This window comes from Equus przewalskii, chromosome 18, assembly GCF_037783145.1.
Source record: "Equus przewalskii isolate Varuska chromosome 18, EquPr2, whole genome shotgun sequence".
Classification (NCBI taxonomy): domain Eukaryota; kingdom Metazoa; phylum Chordata; class Mammalia; order Perissodactyla; family Equidae; genus Equus; species Equus przewalskii.
The window spans coordinates 10,008,511-10,027,559 of record NC_091848.1 but is presented as its reverse complement, the minus strand read 5'-3'; the positions used below and the strand labels follow the sequence as shown (position 1 = coordinate 10,027,559).

The 19,049-nt window shown below is 38.3% G+C and overlaps 1 protein-coding gene across 3 annotated transcripts in view; it reads left to right on the top strand.

The window, feature by feature from the left end:
- LOC103558415 (cilia- and flagella-associated protein 337-like) overlaps positions 1–18,508 on the top strand; it is a 63,563-nt gene extending 45,055 nt beyond the window's left edge. Inside the window, exons 3-6 of one of the 3 annotated variants that reach the window (XR_011529065.1) lie at positions 3,831–3,977; positions 5,627–5,775; positions 9,522–9,700; positions 17,669–18,508. Coding sequence is in view for 1 of the 3 variants with exons in the window: in XM_070582288.1 (XP_070438389.1) it covers positions 3,831–3,977; positions 5,627–5,775; positions 17,669–17,749 (377 nt within the window). In the remaining 2 variants the exon portion in view is untranslated. Of the gene's footprint in view, positions 1–3,830; positions 3,978–5,626; positions 5,776–9,521; positions 16,968–17,668 lie in introns of those variants that run through there. The other 2 variants (XR_011529066.1, XM_070582288.1) reach the window with 2 other exon arrangements.
- Positions 18,509–19,049: the final 541 nt, after the last annotated feature.

The following is a 19,049-nucleotide window of genomic DNA, read 5'->3' as shown; positions in this document are numbered from 1 at the left end:
AGAGCTCATAGCCAATCAAGACTGGGCTCAATTTCATCTCCATCTCCAGTTAGCCACATGCTCTTGGGCAAGTCAGCTTTTGGAGCACCTGTTTTTTTCATCAGCAAATTTGGGATAACCTACCTACCGAAGATGATTATAGAGTGAGAGCACTGGTCACTGTGCCTGGTACATGGTAGGGATTCAACAAATTATTCTAATAGTTATTACAAGTAACCCATAGGTTGAGGAAGGTTTATGTAATGGAGGACGAGCAAGAAACATACCATCCAGGCAAACTCTAGGCAGAGTGGAGAAATAGACCATTTTGGCCTTTAGCGGTACTTCTGTATTTCACAATGAACTTCACAGAGAATTGTTCCATATCCCTGGTGCTCTGTGATGCAGTTTGGCTTTGGTCTCCTTTTTGAAACTCTCCTGTGCGTCCCAGACCCCCCTTTTCCCTTAGACATTGTGTTCTGGCATTGATCAGGAGAACTCCTGCAACAAAGGCCTGTCAAACTCATTTACGTTAAAGAAGTAGAAACTAAAAAGAGGAGCCAAAGCGGGCATTGATGAGCACAAAGGCTGACATCATTGGTAATAGAAATTTTAAGAATCCCTTGAGAAAGCAGGTGAAGGGTTTCACAACCTAAAATTACCTGTAACGGGAGGTTCATCACCTGAGTTCGTAGATCTATCATGGTTGGGCTTCATGAGTGGAGTTGGGGAGGATCCTATAATCCTGATACTTTATACAAACTTTTGTGTGCATATACATCTTTCTGGTGGGGAAGCTCTATAGCTTTTATCAGATTCCCAAAGCAGGACTTAGTCTTCCTAATTTTAAGAACTATGGATTAATTCTCTAGAGTCTAAAATCATGGCAATACTCTGTAGAATGTGTTCTAGCACCTTGCTACCTAAAGTGTGGTGCTAAGCGAGTGTCAGCAGCAATAACTTGGGGATTGTTAGAAATGCAAAATGCTAGGTTTACTGAATGAGAAACTCCATTTTAACACTGATATCCAGATGACTCATGTGCATATTAAAATTTGAGAAGCCCTGTTCCAGTGGTCAAGGGATCGGGCCCTACATTCCAAATTTGTACTCTGGCTCTGTCTAATGCTAGTGTCCTGAGCTTGGACTTTTAATATTGCACGTTATGTAACGTTAAACTATACTAAACTCAGAGTCAGAATGCCTTGACCCCAGTCCTGAGTTTGACGACAATTAGTTGCTGGCTTTGGTGAAATCATTAAACCTGCATGGGTCTCTATTTCTTCACCTGTAAGGTAAAGGAGTAGATTAGTCTTCTTACAGCTCTGAATTCTGGAGTTTACCTTTTACTTTCCACACATGAGTTTTGTCACTTCTCATCTATTGAAATGCTCTGTTTTTGTCAAAGCTTACCAAATGTCTTCTAACCCACAAAGCTCACACCAGTTTCTTTCTTATTTGAAATTCTATTTTACTTTCTGTACTTTTTATCACTTTATTGTGTGCTAAATTTTCTCTAATTGTTTGATTTACTTATCTTTGCTTCCAAGCTTGGGACCATCCAGGATTCTCTATTTCTTATCTTTATTACATTATCATAGCACAAGGCACAGAGTAAATGCCCAATAGATCTTTGAAGAACGGGTGCCATGTTTTGAATGTTTTGAGAGAGGATATCTATAGATGCCACACTAGATAGTTTCAAACTCATTAATTTAGTTTTAAATTGGTCATGTTAAGCCATATATTTCATAGTGAGATAGATATGAAATATGTTAAATTAAGGTAGTCACATAATATCAATATCAGCTATCAAGTTAATAAATCCTAGTTGCTTTTAGAAGCAATTAACCCAATAGAATAATCAACTCAATAGAATAGGTCAGAGGAAAAGGAATGTATTGAGCTATCCTTCTGCTTCTGAGAATTTCCTTGCCTTAAAAAATTATTTGGAAACTTATGTATTCATATATATGTATACACACACATATATATGCATGTATACATATACAGGTATACATATATACACACACATATATATAAAGCCAATTAAGTTCTTTCACCCAAACTGTAAAACTCGATGCTGTATTTAATCTTTTACTAAGGGATGTTTTTTTAAAAAGAAGTTAAAAGTACTTTTGCACAAAGGTACCTGTTAAGATCTGTGAAGAGTCTGAGATTTTATGCTATCGGCAAGTTATCTACTAATAAATTAGCTTGCCATTTCCACTGCTGACAACCAACAATAAAAATATTGTGGTACTCACTTGGAAAAAGAAATTTTTTAAAAATCTTAAAATGACAGAGGACATAAGACCTCTGTGTCAGAGAAAAAGGCCTGTATTACTCACAGCACAGCAAGCAGCATGAGTATCAGCATATTTGTGTCAGTTCTCCTTGCCTCCAAGTCCCACGGTGGCAACGCAGATGGTCCCAGATGAATGCCTGTACGTGCAGTGGGTTGCATTAGAGAAGAGGAACCCCAAGCTTAGAGAATCTGAATCTCTTACAGTAGCCAGGATGCATGCTTGCCTTTTGCTCCAGAGGAAGACATTATCTTTTTATTCTGGGTATAAATAAAGTATGTCTGCCATTTACTCCAAAGGGAGACACTATCTCTACATTCCAAGATAGTTGGGAACACAAGGCAGTCAGTGATTAGTTTCATAAGAAGTGCAGGAGTGCTGGGAACAAGTTCAGAATCATCTTCCAAGTGTATCATTCTTGATTCTATATAATAAGCAGATCAGAAATATTTCCAAGACCCTTGCTGTTACAGCAACTTCCCTTAATCTTTATAAAGTTACAACATCCCTCTTTGTCTGAGGCAGAAATTTGATCTTGAGGTCAAACCAGAAATCATCCAACTTTGGGGCACAAATTATTTATTTATTTATTTTTCTTCTTCTCCCCAAAGCCCCCCAGTACATATTTGTATACTCTACTAGCAGCCCTTCCGGTTGTGCTATGCAGGATGCCGCCTCAGCATGGCTTGATGAGCAGTACTAGGTCCACACCCAGGATCCGAACCAGCAAAACACTGGGATCCTGAAGGGGAGTGTGTGAACTTTACCACTCGGCCAAGGGGCAGGCCCCTGGGGCACAAATTATTGTCTGAGCAAAATGCAGAAGGGAATTTCCACTTAACCATGGAGGGCATGGTGGTTTGAAATTGGTGAAAGAGCAGCCATGGCTATTTGCCTTTTGGAGCATGTCAGTCTGACAGGAATGAAAGATCTTCCTGACAAAGGCAACAGGGTCATTTTCCTTGCTTGGGGAGTGGGATTTTGCTCCACGACATCTGGTCATCGGGAATGCAGGGACAGCCAATTGTCCTGAGCCTCTAGCTGTGTTTGTGAATCTTGGCACGGCACTGAGTTCTGACCATTCCACTCTCAAACACTCTAGACCAGTCAACACCTAAACAAACCATGTTTCAGACAGGAGCTGGTTCTGGGACAGCAGCAGATGGCTGCTAAGCTCCTGTGTGCCTGCTTCAGGCCCAGGAGGAAAAACCGAGCAATTTGGCCAATTATTCATTTTACTTCTCTGGAATCCCATATGATTATTATGATTAATATTGTTTCCTGCCATCTAATTAAAACAAATTTCAGGGTATCCTTAGAGTGGAAGAAAAGTCCAAATGCAGACTTTGCTGTAACTTCTCGCTGTAAGTTCTTTGGTGGCAGAAGGGGTTAGTGGGGTGTTTTCTAGGTATCAACTTGTGTCATCATAATCTAAGTTTAATTTTTAACTTTACATATTAAAACAGTTCTATTTTGCTAATTTCTTGTGAGAAATCAACTGATAATTTTCTTTTTTTTAATCATTTACTTACAATGCATCTTTAGACGCCTTCATTTCCAGTACAACCAGCAAGACAAACACTGTGGTGCTGGCTTGGAGAGAGAAATCAAAAAAGCAACTTAAAATGACATCCTTCAACATTGCCCAGGGCATTCACGCTTTTGATTACCACTATCGGCTCAATTTAATTGGTATGTAAAATAAATCATGGTAACTATGAGGGCCTCAGAAATAGTCTGGGCTGCATATCTGTATGCACGGAGCCTCTCCACCTTGTTGCTTTACTGCCAGAGAGACCAACTTGAGCAGCTCATGTTTTATTGCCTGAGAAAGTCTGATAATGATGCATTATGATGTGCAGTGTATATGAACTACGTTGGGGTGAAAAATGAGAAAGTGCCCCAATGCTTTAATTAGTGTTTTTATTAGAGTTGGTAGGAATGTAAAATGATATAGAGAAAGAAGACAGTTTGCAAAGCGGCTGCCATTCGGCCATCCCTCTAGCCACCAAGTGTTCAACCCAAACAAATACATCATTTTCCTTGCTACTACACACACATACACACACACACTCACACACGCAGAATAGTGAACTGTGAAATGCAGGACATTTTTCAAGCACTTTTCAGAATACAAACTCTAATGCTTTTTGAAAATTTTCAGATTCTCCTAGCTTTAGTTTACTAAAGGACAGTTCTTATTTTTATGTAAAAGAGTATATTTTAGCTGAGGAAATAAGCTATAAATGTTTTCAGGTATTAACTATTTAAATAAAATATTTGAACATTTTAAAAGCTGATAATTTGACATATATTAGTTCAAAATTGTAAAAAAGTGAAGTAGTATTGACAAATTAACAGGGTAGTTACAGAGACCCTACAGAGGCCCATCTGTAGGGCCTACAAAATGGGTCATATTAATCCTCATTCAATAATTATCATTGACATAAAGAGTATGATATCAGCCAGGGGGCTGAGTCTCTAAAATCCCTAACAATAATAGCTGACTGTCATGGTAAAAGATACCTTGAATATGAACTTGGGAATATGCCAACAGCAACTTTTCAAAGACTATTGTAGATTTGCCAGGGAAGACTGGTGGGGTTGGTGAATTGAGTTTGGAAGGACTCAAATATCAACCATTTCATAGATTCATAGATTCATCATTTCAGCCCCCTTGTACTAATCTCTACTTTGTACCTGGAATAATGCTGTAAAAATAAGCTCCACAGTCAGCCCTAAACCAGGGAACAAGAAAGAGTGCTTTACTGGGTCTTCACAGGCCTGAGGAAGCTCTGTGCTCCTGCTCTGGACAGGCTCCCTGAATGTAGCCAATTCGTGTTCCATTCTCTCAATAAAGCAGGTCGAAAGCACATGGATGCTGCTTCGTTGCTTGTAAATACTTGATTATTTACATGACAGTGAACATAATTTGTTTCCTTATACTTTTTCATCAATTTGGAAACCTTAAATATTATTTTAGTTCTTTCTTACTTACATTCCCAGACTGAGCTGACTGGGGAGGAGAAACATTGGGACAAGGAAGCAGAATTTTGTCCCCTCCTGGTTGGCCTGCTGGTTGCCTCCTAAATAGGACTGTCGTGTCCTTTCACCTCATGCGTACCCCTTCCTCCTACTCCCTCCTTTTCAATTATTTTGAATGATAGAACTCATGCCCTGTTAGCCTGGGCCGTTGGGCAATGACAAGATTTTCCTTCCTTCGAGATAGGGTACCTTAGCGCCCAGAAGGCATTTATCAACCTACGGATATGTGATAAACTCATTTCTACAAGAAGATGCCATGTTATTAAAAAGATCTTTTTCTTTTGAATTCTGATTAGCAACTGCTGGCACTAACAATAAAGTTGGCCTTTGGAACCCCTACGTTGTCTCTAAGCCAGTCGGTGTTCTCTGGGGCCACTCAGCCAGTGTAATAGCTGTCCAATTCTTTGCTGCAAGAAAACAACTTTTCAGCTTCTCCAAAGATAAAGTAAGTAACATTGTGCATTTAATTTATTTAGTTCTGCCTCCTCAGTTCCTACCCAAATCTATCCTGGGTTCTGAATTCCTCTGAGAGATGGTGTAGATTTTTAAAGTATGCTGGCTAGCTACTATGTCTTTGAAAGTCTCTATTTGGAAAAGATATTGATGGTCACCTAACAATATCTCTGGGCACCTAGACAAAGGATTTCATTAAAAAATTTTTTTGAGCCATGGATTCATGAATTTAATCCATGAAGAGAAGGGTGAATAATAGACATTGGTGACAGCTTCTGAGACTCTTCAGGTGAACCTGACTTTTTATTTTATTCTAAAGTGGTACATGGATATGTAAAACTTATATAGAAATTCATTTTCAACTCCTTAGCCTCACCCCACCCGTAAGTCCTGCCAAACTTGCATATTTTACTGTAGACTTATCACAAAAATCTCCCTTTCTCTTAAACTTCATCAATCAACTGCCACTTCCCCTTGATTCTACCATCAAAATATGTTCATCAGCCTCACCTCTCCCTCTCAGCTGCCACTGCTCTAATTCAAAATCTCATTTTCCTTTCCCCAAAACACTACAAATGTTTCCTAGCTTGTCTCCCTTCTCTCAGATTGGTCTGACTTCAATCTGCCCTCTATTCTGCTAATTAAGTCGTTTGTAAGACAAGTTCTTCAATCTCCCATCCTTGCTCTCCATCTCCATATCAACTCTAAAATTCTTAACCTCTGATACAGAGGCTCCCCTGGTCTCCCAGTCCCCTTCACTTCCTGGTTTTCTCTTCCACCCGTTTAAGGCTCCAGCCATATCAAACCATTGACTGTGTTCACCACGTGATCTCATGACTTTGCAACACGCTCTTCCTTTTGCCTTCAGTTCTCTCTCTGCCATGATCAATTGACAAATGCCTATTTTTCCTGGTAGTTTCAGACATTCTGGAGTCTTTCTTGCAGACTTAGGTGTTTCTTTCTCTGTACTCTATTGTACTCCCCCTCATTAGAGCATGTGTCATCTTGTACTGAAATGATTAGTTTGCTTTTTTAAGCAGCAGGGTCAGTGTCTTTTCAGCTTGTATGCTTGGTATCTATCACAATGCTTAGTACCTTGTAGTGTTTATTGAGTGATTATTTGTTGACCGCTTGAAGTGAAGACACCTTACTGAGAATCTAAGGTTCCAATGAAACTTAGAGAAGACTTTTTTTGATGCCCTGGTCAGATTTAGTTGTTTCAATTTTCGAGACATTTAGCACTTTGTCTTAACCTCCATTATGGAATTTAACACAATGTGACTTGCATACTGGAGGGTTGTATATGCACATTGTATCTTTCACTAGACTTTGAATGCTTAAAGGCAAAAATTATTTGTTAAATTCATTTCTCTGTTTCCCAGGACCTATCACATATTAATGTACATTGAACACATGTTGAATATGATATGTAAAATAGTCTAACTATCAACTAACTGACAGAATTTGTGAAGTTAGCGACTATGTCTTTTTTGGATTGTGCCATACACGTAGTAGGTCCTCAACAAATCTTAAATGAATGAATCTCTGTTAAACATAAATTGAAAGAAATACCAGGTATTTATCATTACAGAATTCTCTGAAAGGCTTTATTTAAAAGCAAGTGAAAAAACATCCTTAGAGTCAGAATTGATTGTGTACAACTACCAGCAGTGTTATGACTCCCTGACTTCCTCCCCAGCAGTTTTATCATTCTATTTTTGCTTTGACTTCTAAACCATTACATTATAATAAAGCTTGTCATGCTGTCTTTCACATTAGTCTAAATCCACTCACTTTGATAAACGCATGATAATCTGGGCCTTTGTGTCTTCACAACACACAACAGGGCTTTCTGCTACCAGGTTAAGCCTTGGCTTTATTGTCATAAAGTTATTTTGGGTATTTTATGCGACTAGAGTTAAGTCAGGGAACAGGGAAAATGAAAGAAAGCATCCTTTTTTCAAAGAGCCTTTGATTGAGCCATGTTTTGGTCAATGAGTTGCTAAATCAGAGGATTTTCAGACCAAAGCAATTTAGATCTAAATAATTTGCTCTGAAAATTATCTGAGATTCCAGTTCTTTTTTGGAAGACTGCTCAGTTGCCAATTTCTAGCGGTGATTAAACAATAAGTTTATCCCTATAGAATTTGATGTCATGCTAAATAATTGCCCAACTGCAGTTTGCTTTGGACTCCAAAACTGCCTCAGAAGATGGCAGTCACGGATGGCAAGGCCCTGCTGGAAGCCAGCAATTTGGTCATTTGGAGGACAAATCACCACGGGGACTAAAAGGACTGTCAAAGCCTAGGGGAAGTCTCTCTGTTGGGGGTTGACATTCCCACCAGTGAGCCTGATTAGGCTTTTCTATTGCTTCTAACTCTTCTCTCCTGGGCTGCTAATCCTGATTTGGCCACCAGAATCAGGTCAGCTTGTAACTTAATCCTTTGTTTGAGCTTCTGATTTTTTACTAGAGCCTGGTTTTCGTATTGTAGACCCAAGGGTGAGAAGAAAAATGCCAAGTCAGACTTTTGTGCTGGTGACTGCATCTTATCTGGTTGTCTTGCTTTCCCTTCTGCCTCCCCTTCCCCCTCAACTTCCCTCTATCCATCCACAAACAAAGGCATTTTTATTTTGTTTAAATTACACAAATGGGTTTATACCCTCCTATAAAAATTACAAATAAGGAAGCAAAAAGTGAATAGTCCTTTTGCTTACTTCCTCTTCAAATCAATTCCTCTCCCAAGAAATAGCTATTTTTAACACTTGGTGTTTATCTTTTCATATTGTTTTACTATATACCTAATGTGTTACATATTATAATATTGTGTTGCAACAATATATGGTATTTTTATACTATATTATTATATATAACATCCTATGTGTGTGTACAAATACAAGGTAGAATTTAATATTACTTTTCATGTAAATGATATCACAGGAGTCATATTTTTCTGCAACTTGCTTTTCCCTAAACAATCTCTCCTGGAGGTTTCTCTGTGTGAGTATACATAGATCTGACTTTTTACCTGCTACATAGTAACTTATAGCATGGATGGCCACAACTTAATTATTCAATCACCTGTTGATTAAAAGAGATATTGATTGTAACTTTTTATCTTTATAAACCAATGATCTCACACACACACACACACACACACACATACACATTATTAAGACTCGTAAGTAAATTTCTTTGTGATAAGTTCCTAGAGGTGATGCTGTTGGGTCAACAGGGATGTACTTCTCAGGGGATTTTCATAAATATTGCTGATTTCAATTCAGAAATGTGGTACTAATTGCAATACTCATCAGAGATGTGTGTGGCTATTTCCCCACTCTCTTGTCGAGAAGTGGATACCATTCATTTGTCCACTTTTTTGTGAATCTAATGGACAAAACATTAGGATGAATTTCTATTTCAAATGTTTATTGACCATTTATATTTCTTGCTTTTTGTGCATTATCTGATCATGCCCTTTATCTTATTAACTAGACTCTGTCTTTTTCTTATTGATTTGTAGTTTGAAAAATATTTTGATTATCCTTTGGTTATTACATGTGATGTAAATATCGTACCTCTTTCAAGCATGTATCTTTTAACTTAGGTTGTTTTTTTGGTCCAAAAGTTTTCTGTTTTTATAAAATTGAAATTTTATAAATAAAATAAAATAAGGGGATCTCGTCAAGATGGTGGCCTGAGTAGACGTTGAACTCATCTCCTCCCATGAACACAACCAGGTTATAACTATTTTTGGAAAAATTGCCCCGGATTGAAAACTGAAAACTGGATGAAAAGAACTCCCACAAGGGACAGTTCTGACTAAGGCGGAAGGGGCAGAAATTCCTGCTGGAGAGGAAAAAATCCACCTTTGGGAGCAGCAGAGCTTCTCAGCTGGCCAGGCAGGAGCCACCCTAAGGTACGCAGCCCTCCCTGGATGAGTGAGGTCTGGAGCAAGGGCTGATACTGCTACAAGCATCCTTCAGACTCAGCCCAAATGAGACGGGGGTCTTACTGTCTGGCTTTGCTGGCTATTAACTGCAGTGAGGATACCCCCAGAAAACCTATCGGTCAAAAGCTGAAAAGACCCAGGTCTTAAAGGGCCCACACACAAACTGTCTCATTGCAGCAACCTAAAATCACCAGAGAGAAGGCTGACAGTCCTTTGGTGAAATGAGACTCACCTTGTGGGCTCTGGGGGCATCTTGGTGAGAGGAGGGACCTCTCTGGAGACTGAGACATTGGTGGGAGCCATTGTTCTGAGCTGGTCCAGGTGTGCTGACACTGACCCTGGTGGGTGCCATTGAGGTTCATCCTTTGGCCTGTTAGCCCAGGGATCTGCCGTGCCCACTAGAGCACAGATTTAATCCAGTTCAGCCAGGGCAGGCAACCCACCCTAGAGATCGACCCCACCTAACAGCAAGCCCTCAGGCTACTTTTCAGCCTGCATTGACTGGGTACCTTGATCCTCTACAGGCAAGCGAGTGTGTCTGCCTCTGTGGGGCAGGGCCTGTGTGAGGACCAGGTGAACTGTGGGGGGCACTGGTGGAGAGGTGGGGGCCTCTGCAGTGTGGTGTCAGAGTATGCTTCGGGGGGTTAAGTGTGCATGGACCAGGACTGTGTTGATGTGTCCGTCGTCCTGTGGGGGTTGAGGCTTATCAGTGGCAGAAGACCTGTGCTTCACAAATAGCCATAAAAAGGATCAGCTCCACCTTCCAAAGCCTGAAACAATTGAGTGCCACCTGCCAAGGGCCAGCCCCACTCAGCTGCACTCCTAAGAGAACTGACAACAGCCTTGCCTACCTCAACTGTAAGCCCCTGAGCCCAGGAACCAGCTACACTGGGTAACAACCCAGTTAAGAGGAAAACTGCAACAGAGGTAGGCTGATGGACTTTGTAGCCAACAGTGCTGAGGCTCCCCAAGCCAGATTTACAAACAGCTGGCCAGGGAAGGAAAGACTAGACTCCTTGGGTACCTGCAGTGGGAGCAACCCTGCCACAGCAGAAGGACACAAGTAGCCCACAAAGGGGTCACTCCTGGATCATTTGGACTGGTGATGAGAGGGAAGCACACTGCTGGGCCTCATAAGGCATCTGATACATAAGGCCGCTTCTCCAAGATCAGGAGACATAGCTGACTCACCTAATACATAGACACAAGCACAGAGAAAGAGGCATAATGAGGAGACAAAGGAATACTTTCCAAGCAAGGGAAGAGTACAAAATCCCAGAAAAAGGACTAAATGAAATAGAAACAAGTGACCTACTTGACAAAGAGTTCAAAAAAAATATCATGAGGATGCTCACAGAAATGGGGAGAAGATTGAATGAACACAGTGAGCACATTAGCAAAGAACTGGAAGATATAAAAAACAAACCAATCAGAAATGAAGAACACAATACTGGAAATGAGAAATTCACTAGAGGGACTCAAGAGCAGAGTAGAGGAGGCAGAAGAATGGATCAGCAAGCTAGCGGAAAGAATAGGGGAAATCACCCAAGCAGAACAGAAAAGAGGAAACAGAATTAGACAGAATGAAAACAGTTTGAGGGAACTCTGGGACAATATCAAGTGTGCTAACATTAAGATTATAGGTGTCCCAGAAGGAGAAGAGAGAGACAAAGGGGCAGAAAATTTTTTTGTAGAAATAATGGAGGAAAATTTTCCTAACCTGAGGAATGAAACAGACATCCAAGTTCAGGAAGCACAGAGAGCTCCAAACAAGATAAGCCCAAAGAGGCCCACACCAAGACATATTCTAATTAAAATGTCCAAAATTAAAGACAAACAGAGAATCCTAAAAGCAGCAAGAGAAAGGCCACAAGTGACATATAAAGGGAAGCCCATCAGGCTATGAGCGGACTTCTCAGCCGAGACCCTACAGGTGAGAAGAGAATGGCACGACATATTTAAAGTACTAAAAGGAGAAAACCTACAACCAAGAATACTCTATCCATGAAGGTTGTCATTCAGAATGGAAAGAGAGATAAAGAGCTTCCCAGACAAGCAGAAATTAAAGGAGTTTATCACCAAGAAACAAGTTCTGCGAGAAATGTTGACGGGACTTATTTAAGTGGGAAAGTGATGGCCACAAATAGAGATTAAAAAAAAATTGTCAAAAAAACAAAACGAGAACAACAAAAAACCAGGCAATAAAATCACTTGTAAGGTAAAAATATAGTAAAGGTAGCAGATCGACTACCTGTAAAGATAATATGAAGGTTAAAAGACAAATGTACTAAAATCACCTATTTCAATGATAAGAGGGTAATGGATAGACACGCACTAAAGACGAGACAATATATGATTTGAAAAACACATAATGTGGGAAGAGGGGAGTGAAAAAGTAGAGCTTTTAGAAAGAGGTCGAGCTAAAGAGTCTATCAACTCAATATAGACTTTTATATGCATAGAATATTAAACAGGATCCTCATGGTAAGCACAAATCAGAAACCTATAACAAGCAAGAAAAAAGTAATACAAAAAAAAATCAAACATATTACTAAAGACAGCCACCAAACCACAAGGGAAGAGAGCAAGAGAAAAAGAAAGGAACAGAGAAGAACTACTAAAACACCCAGAAAAAACAAAAAGGGACAAAATGGCAATAAATGCATATTTATCAATAGCTACTTTAAATGTCAATGGACTAAATGGTCCAATCAAATGCCATAGGGTGGCCAATTGGATAAAAAAACAAGACCCATGTATATGCTGCATACAAGAGACACACTTCAGTCCTAAAGACACTCACAAACTGAAAGTGAAAGGATGGAAAAAGATTTTCCAAGCAAATGGCAAAGAAAAGAAAGTGGGGGTAGCAATACTTAGACAAAATGGACTTTAAAACAAAAACTGTAACAAGAGACAAAGATGGGCACTACATAATGATAAAGGGAACAATCCAACAAGAAAATATAACACTTGTAAATATCTATGCACCCAACATAGGAGCACCTAAATATATAAAGCAATTATTGACAGACATGAAAGAAGAAATGAAAAGTAACACAATAATAGCAGGGGACTTTAACTCTCTACTTACTTCAATGGATAGATCATCCAAACAGAAGATCAGTAAGGAAACACTGACTTTAAAGGACACATTAGACCAGATGGACTTAGTAGATATATACAGAACATTCCATCCAAAAACCACACAGAATACACATGCTTTTCAAATGCACTTGGAACATTCTACAGGATTGATCACATATTAGGCCACAAAACAAGTCTCAATAAATTTAAGAAGATTGAAATAATACCATGCATCTTTTCTGACCACAAAGGTATGAAACTAGAAATCAATTACAGGAAGAAAACCAGAAAAGCCACAAAAATGTGGAGATTAAACAAAATGCTACTGAACAACGATTGGGTCAATGAAGAAATCAAAGAAGAAATCAAAAAATTCCTAGAGACAAATGAAAATGAAAACACGGCATGACAAAATCTGTGGGATACAGCAAAAGCGGTTCTAAGAGGGAAGTTTATAGTAATTCAGGCCTACCTCAACAAAGAAGAAAAATCCCAAATAGACAATCTAAAAGCACATCTAAAGGTGCTGGTAAAAGAACAACAAAGCCCAAAATCAGCAGAAGGAAGGAAATAATAAAAATCACAGCAGAAATAAATGAAATAGAGACTAAGAAAACAATACAAAAAATTAAGGAAACCAAGAGCTGATTCTTCGAAAAGATAAACAAAATTGAGAAACCCTTAGCTAGACTCACCAAGAAAAAGAGAGAGAAGCCTCAAATAAATAAAATCGGAAAGGAAAGAGGAGAGATTATAACGGACACCTCAGAATACAAAAGATAATAAGAGAATACTATGAAAAGCTACATGCCAACAAATTGGATAATCTGGAAGAAATGGATAAATTCTTAGAGACATGCAACCTTCCAAAACTGGACCAAGAAGAAGTAGAAAATTTGAATAGACTGATCACCAGTAAGGAGATCGAAACAGCAATCAAAAACCTCCCCCAAAATAAAAGCCCAGGACCAGATGGCTTCCCTGGTCAATTCTACCAAAAGTTCAGAGAAGACTTAATACCTATCCTTCTCAAACTCTTCCACAAAATTGAAGAGGAGGGGAAGCTTCCTAGCTCATTCTACGAAGCCAACATTATCCTGATACCGAAACCAGACAAGGACAACACAAAAAAAGAAAATTACAGGCCAATATCACTGATGAACATTGATGCAAAAATCCTCATCAAAATACTAGCAAATTGAATGCAACAATACATTAAAAAGATCATACATCATGATCAAGTGGGTTTCATTCCAAGCATGCAGGGATGGTTCAACATCTGCAAATCTATCAACATGATACACCACGTTAACAAAATGAACAATAAAAATCACATGATCATCTCAATAGATGCAGAGAAAGCATTTGACAAGATACAGCATCCATTTATGAGAAAAACTCTAAATAAATTGGGTATAGAAGGAAAATACCTTAACATAATAAAGGCCATATATGACAAACTCACAGCAAATATCATTCTCAATGGAGAAAAACTGAAAGCTATCCATTTAAGAACAGGAACCAGACAAGGATGCCCACTGTCACCACTCTTATTTAACATAGTGTTGGAAGTCCTAGCCAGAACAATCAGGCAAGAAAAAGAAATAAAAGGGATCCACATTGGAAAAGAAGAAGTGAAACTGTCACTCTTTGCAGACGACATGATTTTATATCTAGAAAACCCTAAAGAGTCCACTAAAAAACTTTTAGAAACAATAAAGGAATACAGTCAAGTTGCGGGATACAAAATCAACATACAAAAATTGATTGTGTTTCTATACACTAACATCGAAGTAGCAGAAAGAGAAATTAAGAATACAATCCCAATTACAATTATGACAAATTCCTAGGAATAAACTTAACCAAAGAGGTGAAAGATCTGTACACCGAAAACTATAAAACATTGCTGAAAGAAATTGAAGAAGACACAAATAAATGGAAAGATATTCTGTGCTCTTGGACTGGAAGAATTAACATTGTTAAAATGTCCATATTTCCTAAAGCAATCTATAGATTCAACTCAATCCCTATCAAAGTTCCAACAACATTTTTTTACAGAAGTAGAACAAAGAATCCTAAAATTTATACGGAACAACTAAAGACGTTGGATAGCCAAAGGATTCCTCAGAAAAAAGAACAAAGCTGGAAGCATCACACTCCCTGATTTCAAAATATACTACAAAGCCATAGGAACCAAAACAGCATGGTACTGGCACAAAAACAGACACACAGATCAATGGAACAGAAGTAAGAGCCCAGAAGTAAACCCACACATTTATGGGCAGCTAATATTCGACAAGGGAGCCAAGAGCATATGATGGAGAAAGGAGAGTCTCTTCAATAAATGGTGTTGGGAAAACTGGACAGCCACATGCAAAAGAATGAAAGTAGACCATTCCCTTACACCATGCACAAAAATCAACTCAAAATGGATTAAAGACTTGAAGATAAGACCCGAACCATGAAGCTTCTGGAAGAAAACATAGGCAATACGCTCTTTGACATCGGTCTGAGCAGCATATTTTCACGTCCCATGTCTGAGCGGGCAAGGGAAACAAAAGAAAAAATGCACAAATGGGACTACATCAAACTAAAAAGCTTCTGCACAGCAAAGGAAACCATCAACAAAATGAAAAGACAACCTAACAATTGGGAGAAGATATTTGCAAACCATATATTAGATAAGGGGTTAATATCCAAAATATACAAAGAACTCATACAGCTCAACAACAAAAAACCCAAGAATCCAACTGAAAAATGGGCAAAAGATCTGAACAGAGATTTCTCCGAAGAAGATATACAGATGGCCAACAGGCATATGAAAAGATGCTCAAAATCATTAGCTATCAGGGAAATGCAAATCAAAACTACAATGAGGTATCACCTCACTCTGGTCAGAATGGCTGTAATTAACAAGACAGGAAACAGCAAATGTTGGAGAGGGTTTGGAGAGAAGGGAGCCCTTGTTCACTGCTGGTGGGAATGCAAACTGGTGCAGCCACTATGGAAAGCAGTATGGAGTATCCTCAGAAAATTAAGGATAGATCTACCATATGATCCAGCTATCCCACTGCTGGGTATTTATCCAAAGAACTTGAAAACACAAAGGCATAAAGATACTTGCACCTCTATGTGTTCATTGCAGCATTATACACAATAGCCAAGACTTGGAAGCAACCTAGGTGCCCATCAAGGGAGAAATAGATACAGAAGATGTGGTATTTATGCACGATGGACTACTACTCAGCCATAAGAAATGATGAAATCTGGCCATTTTGTGACAACATGGATGGACCTTGAGGGTGTTTTGCTGAGTGAAATAAGTCAGAAGGAGAAAGTGAAATACCATATGATCTCACTCATAACTAGAAGATGAAAACAACAACAAACACATAGTATTGGAGATTGGATTGGTGGTTACTGTAGGAGAAGGGGGGAGAGGGGAGGGCAAAAGGGGTGATTAGGCTCACATGGGAGGGGATGGACTATAATTAGCTTTTGGGTGGTGAACATGATGTAATCTACACAGAATTCGAAATATATTATGATGTACATCCAAAAATAAATAAATTAATTAATTACAAAAAAGAAACAAAAAAACTAAAAAAATAAAATTTTTATAAAATTTTATAAAATATTCTTTATTTTCTGCTAATGCTTTTTCTCTTGTTGAATTATTTTTGCTTTTAATTTTTGCATAAAGTTTTTATTTTCTACAAATGGATAGCCAAGATTATTTTTCAAACAATTTGTCTCTCTCACTGGTTTGAAATGCCATTATTTTCATCATTTGCATGACTGTCTATACTGTGTTTAGACAAATGACTTTGTTTCTGCATGCTTCATTCTTGCCATTAGTCTACTTGCCTTCTCCTAGATTAATACACCACTACTTACCCACCATGGTTTTATTGTATATTTTGATACTTATTATGGCAATTCTTGCTTGTTTTTCTTTTTCAGTTTTAACTATCCTTTGCCATTTTATCCTTCCAAGTAAATTTTAGGATCACTATTCATGTTTCATGAAAACTATATTAGTGTTTAGATTGGAGTCTAACTAAATATGATGGTATTTGACATCTTTAAAATATTGAAAAAGCGCTCCCTGTATCTCCCCATTTACCCATTCTTTTAACTGTCTTTCCAGAAAAATTTTACACACAAATTTCTTTCCCATTCCTTGTTCAGGTTTTTCCTCCATGTTTCAGGAGGCACGCTTATCATATTCTTGACTTTAAAAGACGTATTTCTAATGGGGGTGTTTCCACTCTCTTTATAACCCATATGTTGAGTTTTTAATTTTAACGTAGTTTTTTTTTTTTTCCCAAAACATTTTTTTAACTGCCTGGTAATTTTGGATAGTCTTTTGTTGCTTGCTTATCTTGGGAACTTTGACTTTTAGCTCTTTAATTTCACATTAATCATTTTATATTCTTATCTAATAATTCCAATATATGGAGTCGTTGGTGGCCCAAAGCTGATATTTGTTATTTTGGTGATTCTCTCTCATGGTGACTTGTTTCTTGTTATGTTTGGTTATCTGTTATGGTTACTTCATTTCTTGCTGTTGCTAAACTGTAGGCATTTTGAGGAACTCAGTTGAAGGTGCTTTCCTCCAGAGAAGATTTGTATTTGTTTCTGCGAGGTGGAGATGAGGAAAACTACTGTCTGGAGTCTACTGCAGTCTCCTTTTCTGTCGTTGAGTTTGATTGAACAGCCTCCGGCCAGGGCCGCCACCTTGCTGCTGGTGCAAGGTTAGGCTCCTGGCTGTAGTCTCTGCATTTATGCCTACTCTTCACTGTCTCCACCTTAAATCTGTTTCGTTTTTCCTCTTTCTTCTTTCAGACCAGTGGAGATTGTCCCCATTCTCTGAAAGCCCAGCAAGGCAACAGAAATTATGCTTTCTTCAGAGTTGTGTTTCTGTGAAGCAGGAGAACCCCCTATGCAAACCTAGTCTGCGATGATTCCCCTGGTCTAGCTGCTTTACACCTATTTCCTTCAAAGCTGTTGTTAGTTTAAATATTAAGTGAGTAAAAAAAGAAAAGAAATTTAAAGTGTTTAAGTTTACTTTAAAGTAAAAGAGGAAGAGTGATCTTTGAAAGGCAAATTTAGAAAACATTTTTTTAAAGACTGGGAAAAATTCTATTATGTTTTTCAGTGTTATGTGAGTAATGATAATGGCAAAAATCAATTTAATTGAAATGTAAAAATTCCCCAAATGAGCTTTTGCTCTGGAAAAAGAAAATACCTGAAATAAAATGTTGGTATTAGTTAACTTGAACTGGGAAATCAATGAGATTTTTGCAGAAAAATTCATAGTGTTAGAAAATGTGTTGACTTTTTCAAGGTCAATGATAGAATGCACAGAGGCACATAATAGAAATCTCTGTGTTAGAGTTGCATGTGTTCTCTCATTGTTGTTGAAAAGAATTTAAAAAGGGGCTGGCCCCATGGCCAAGTGGTGCAAGTTCCACATGCTCTGTTTCAGTGGCCTAGGTTCGCGGGTTTGGATCCCGGACGTGGACCTACTCCACTCATCAGCCATGCTGTGGAGGCATCCCACATACAAAATAGAGGAAGATTGGCAGAGATGTTAGCTCAGGGCTAATGTTCCTCAAGCAAAAAAAAAAAAAAAAAAAAAAAGGGAAAGAATGAAAAAAGAGAAGATAATGGTTATGGTAACAATTCAAAGATGAATAGCACAAGAGAAGACTTCAATTTCTGACTAATATTTTAAGTTGACTTCAGTCCTGGGAAAAAAATGGTAAAATATTCTTAAAAGAAGATCTGTTATATGACCTTAAGATAAAAACATCAGGTATTCAGTAAAATACATTTGTTAGCATATATCATGTCAAACAAAATTGCTTTCAAGCAATCACTGACAATGTTTTTGTGGATTATCCAAAGGCTTAAATTCTAAATAAATAGACTTGTTAATACATAAAGGTGTATTCAGGAGGACCAATGCCCTCAGTTCCTGTTATCCTCTTATCTGCAAATAGGCTATCCATTTTTGTGGATTACCCCTGGAGAGCGGAGATGCTGCACCGCTATCCTCAGAATCCCCTAGCAGTATGTTCTCTCTCTCTCTTTTTTCTTATTCTCCTTTTATATCTATCCCCTACAGAATGGCAGGAGTTAGTAGTAAATGTTTGATGAAACCAAACAAGTCTCATTTTGATAGAGTCATTTGAGTCTATTTTCTACTTTTCCCTCACTTTTG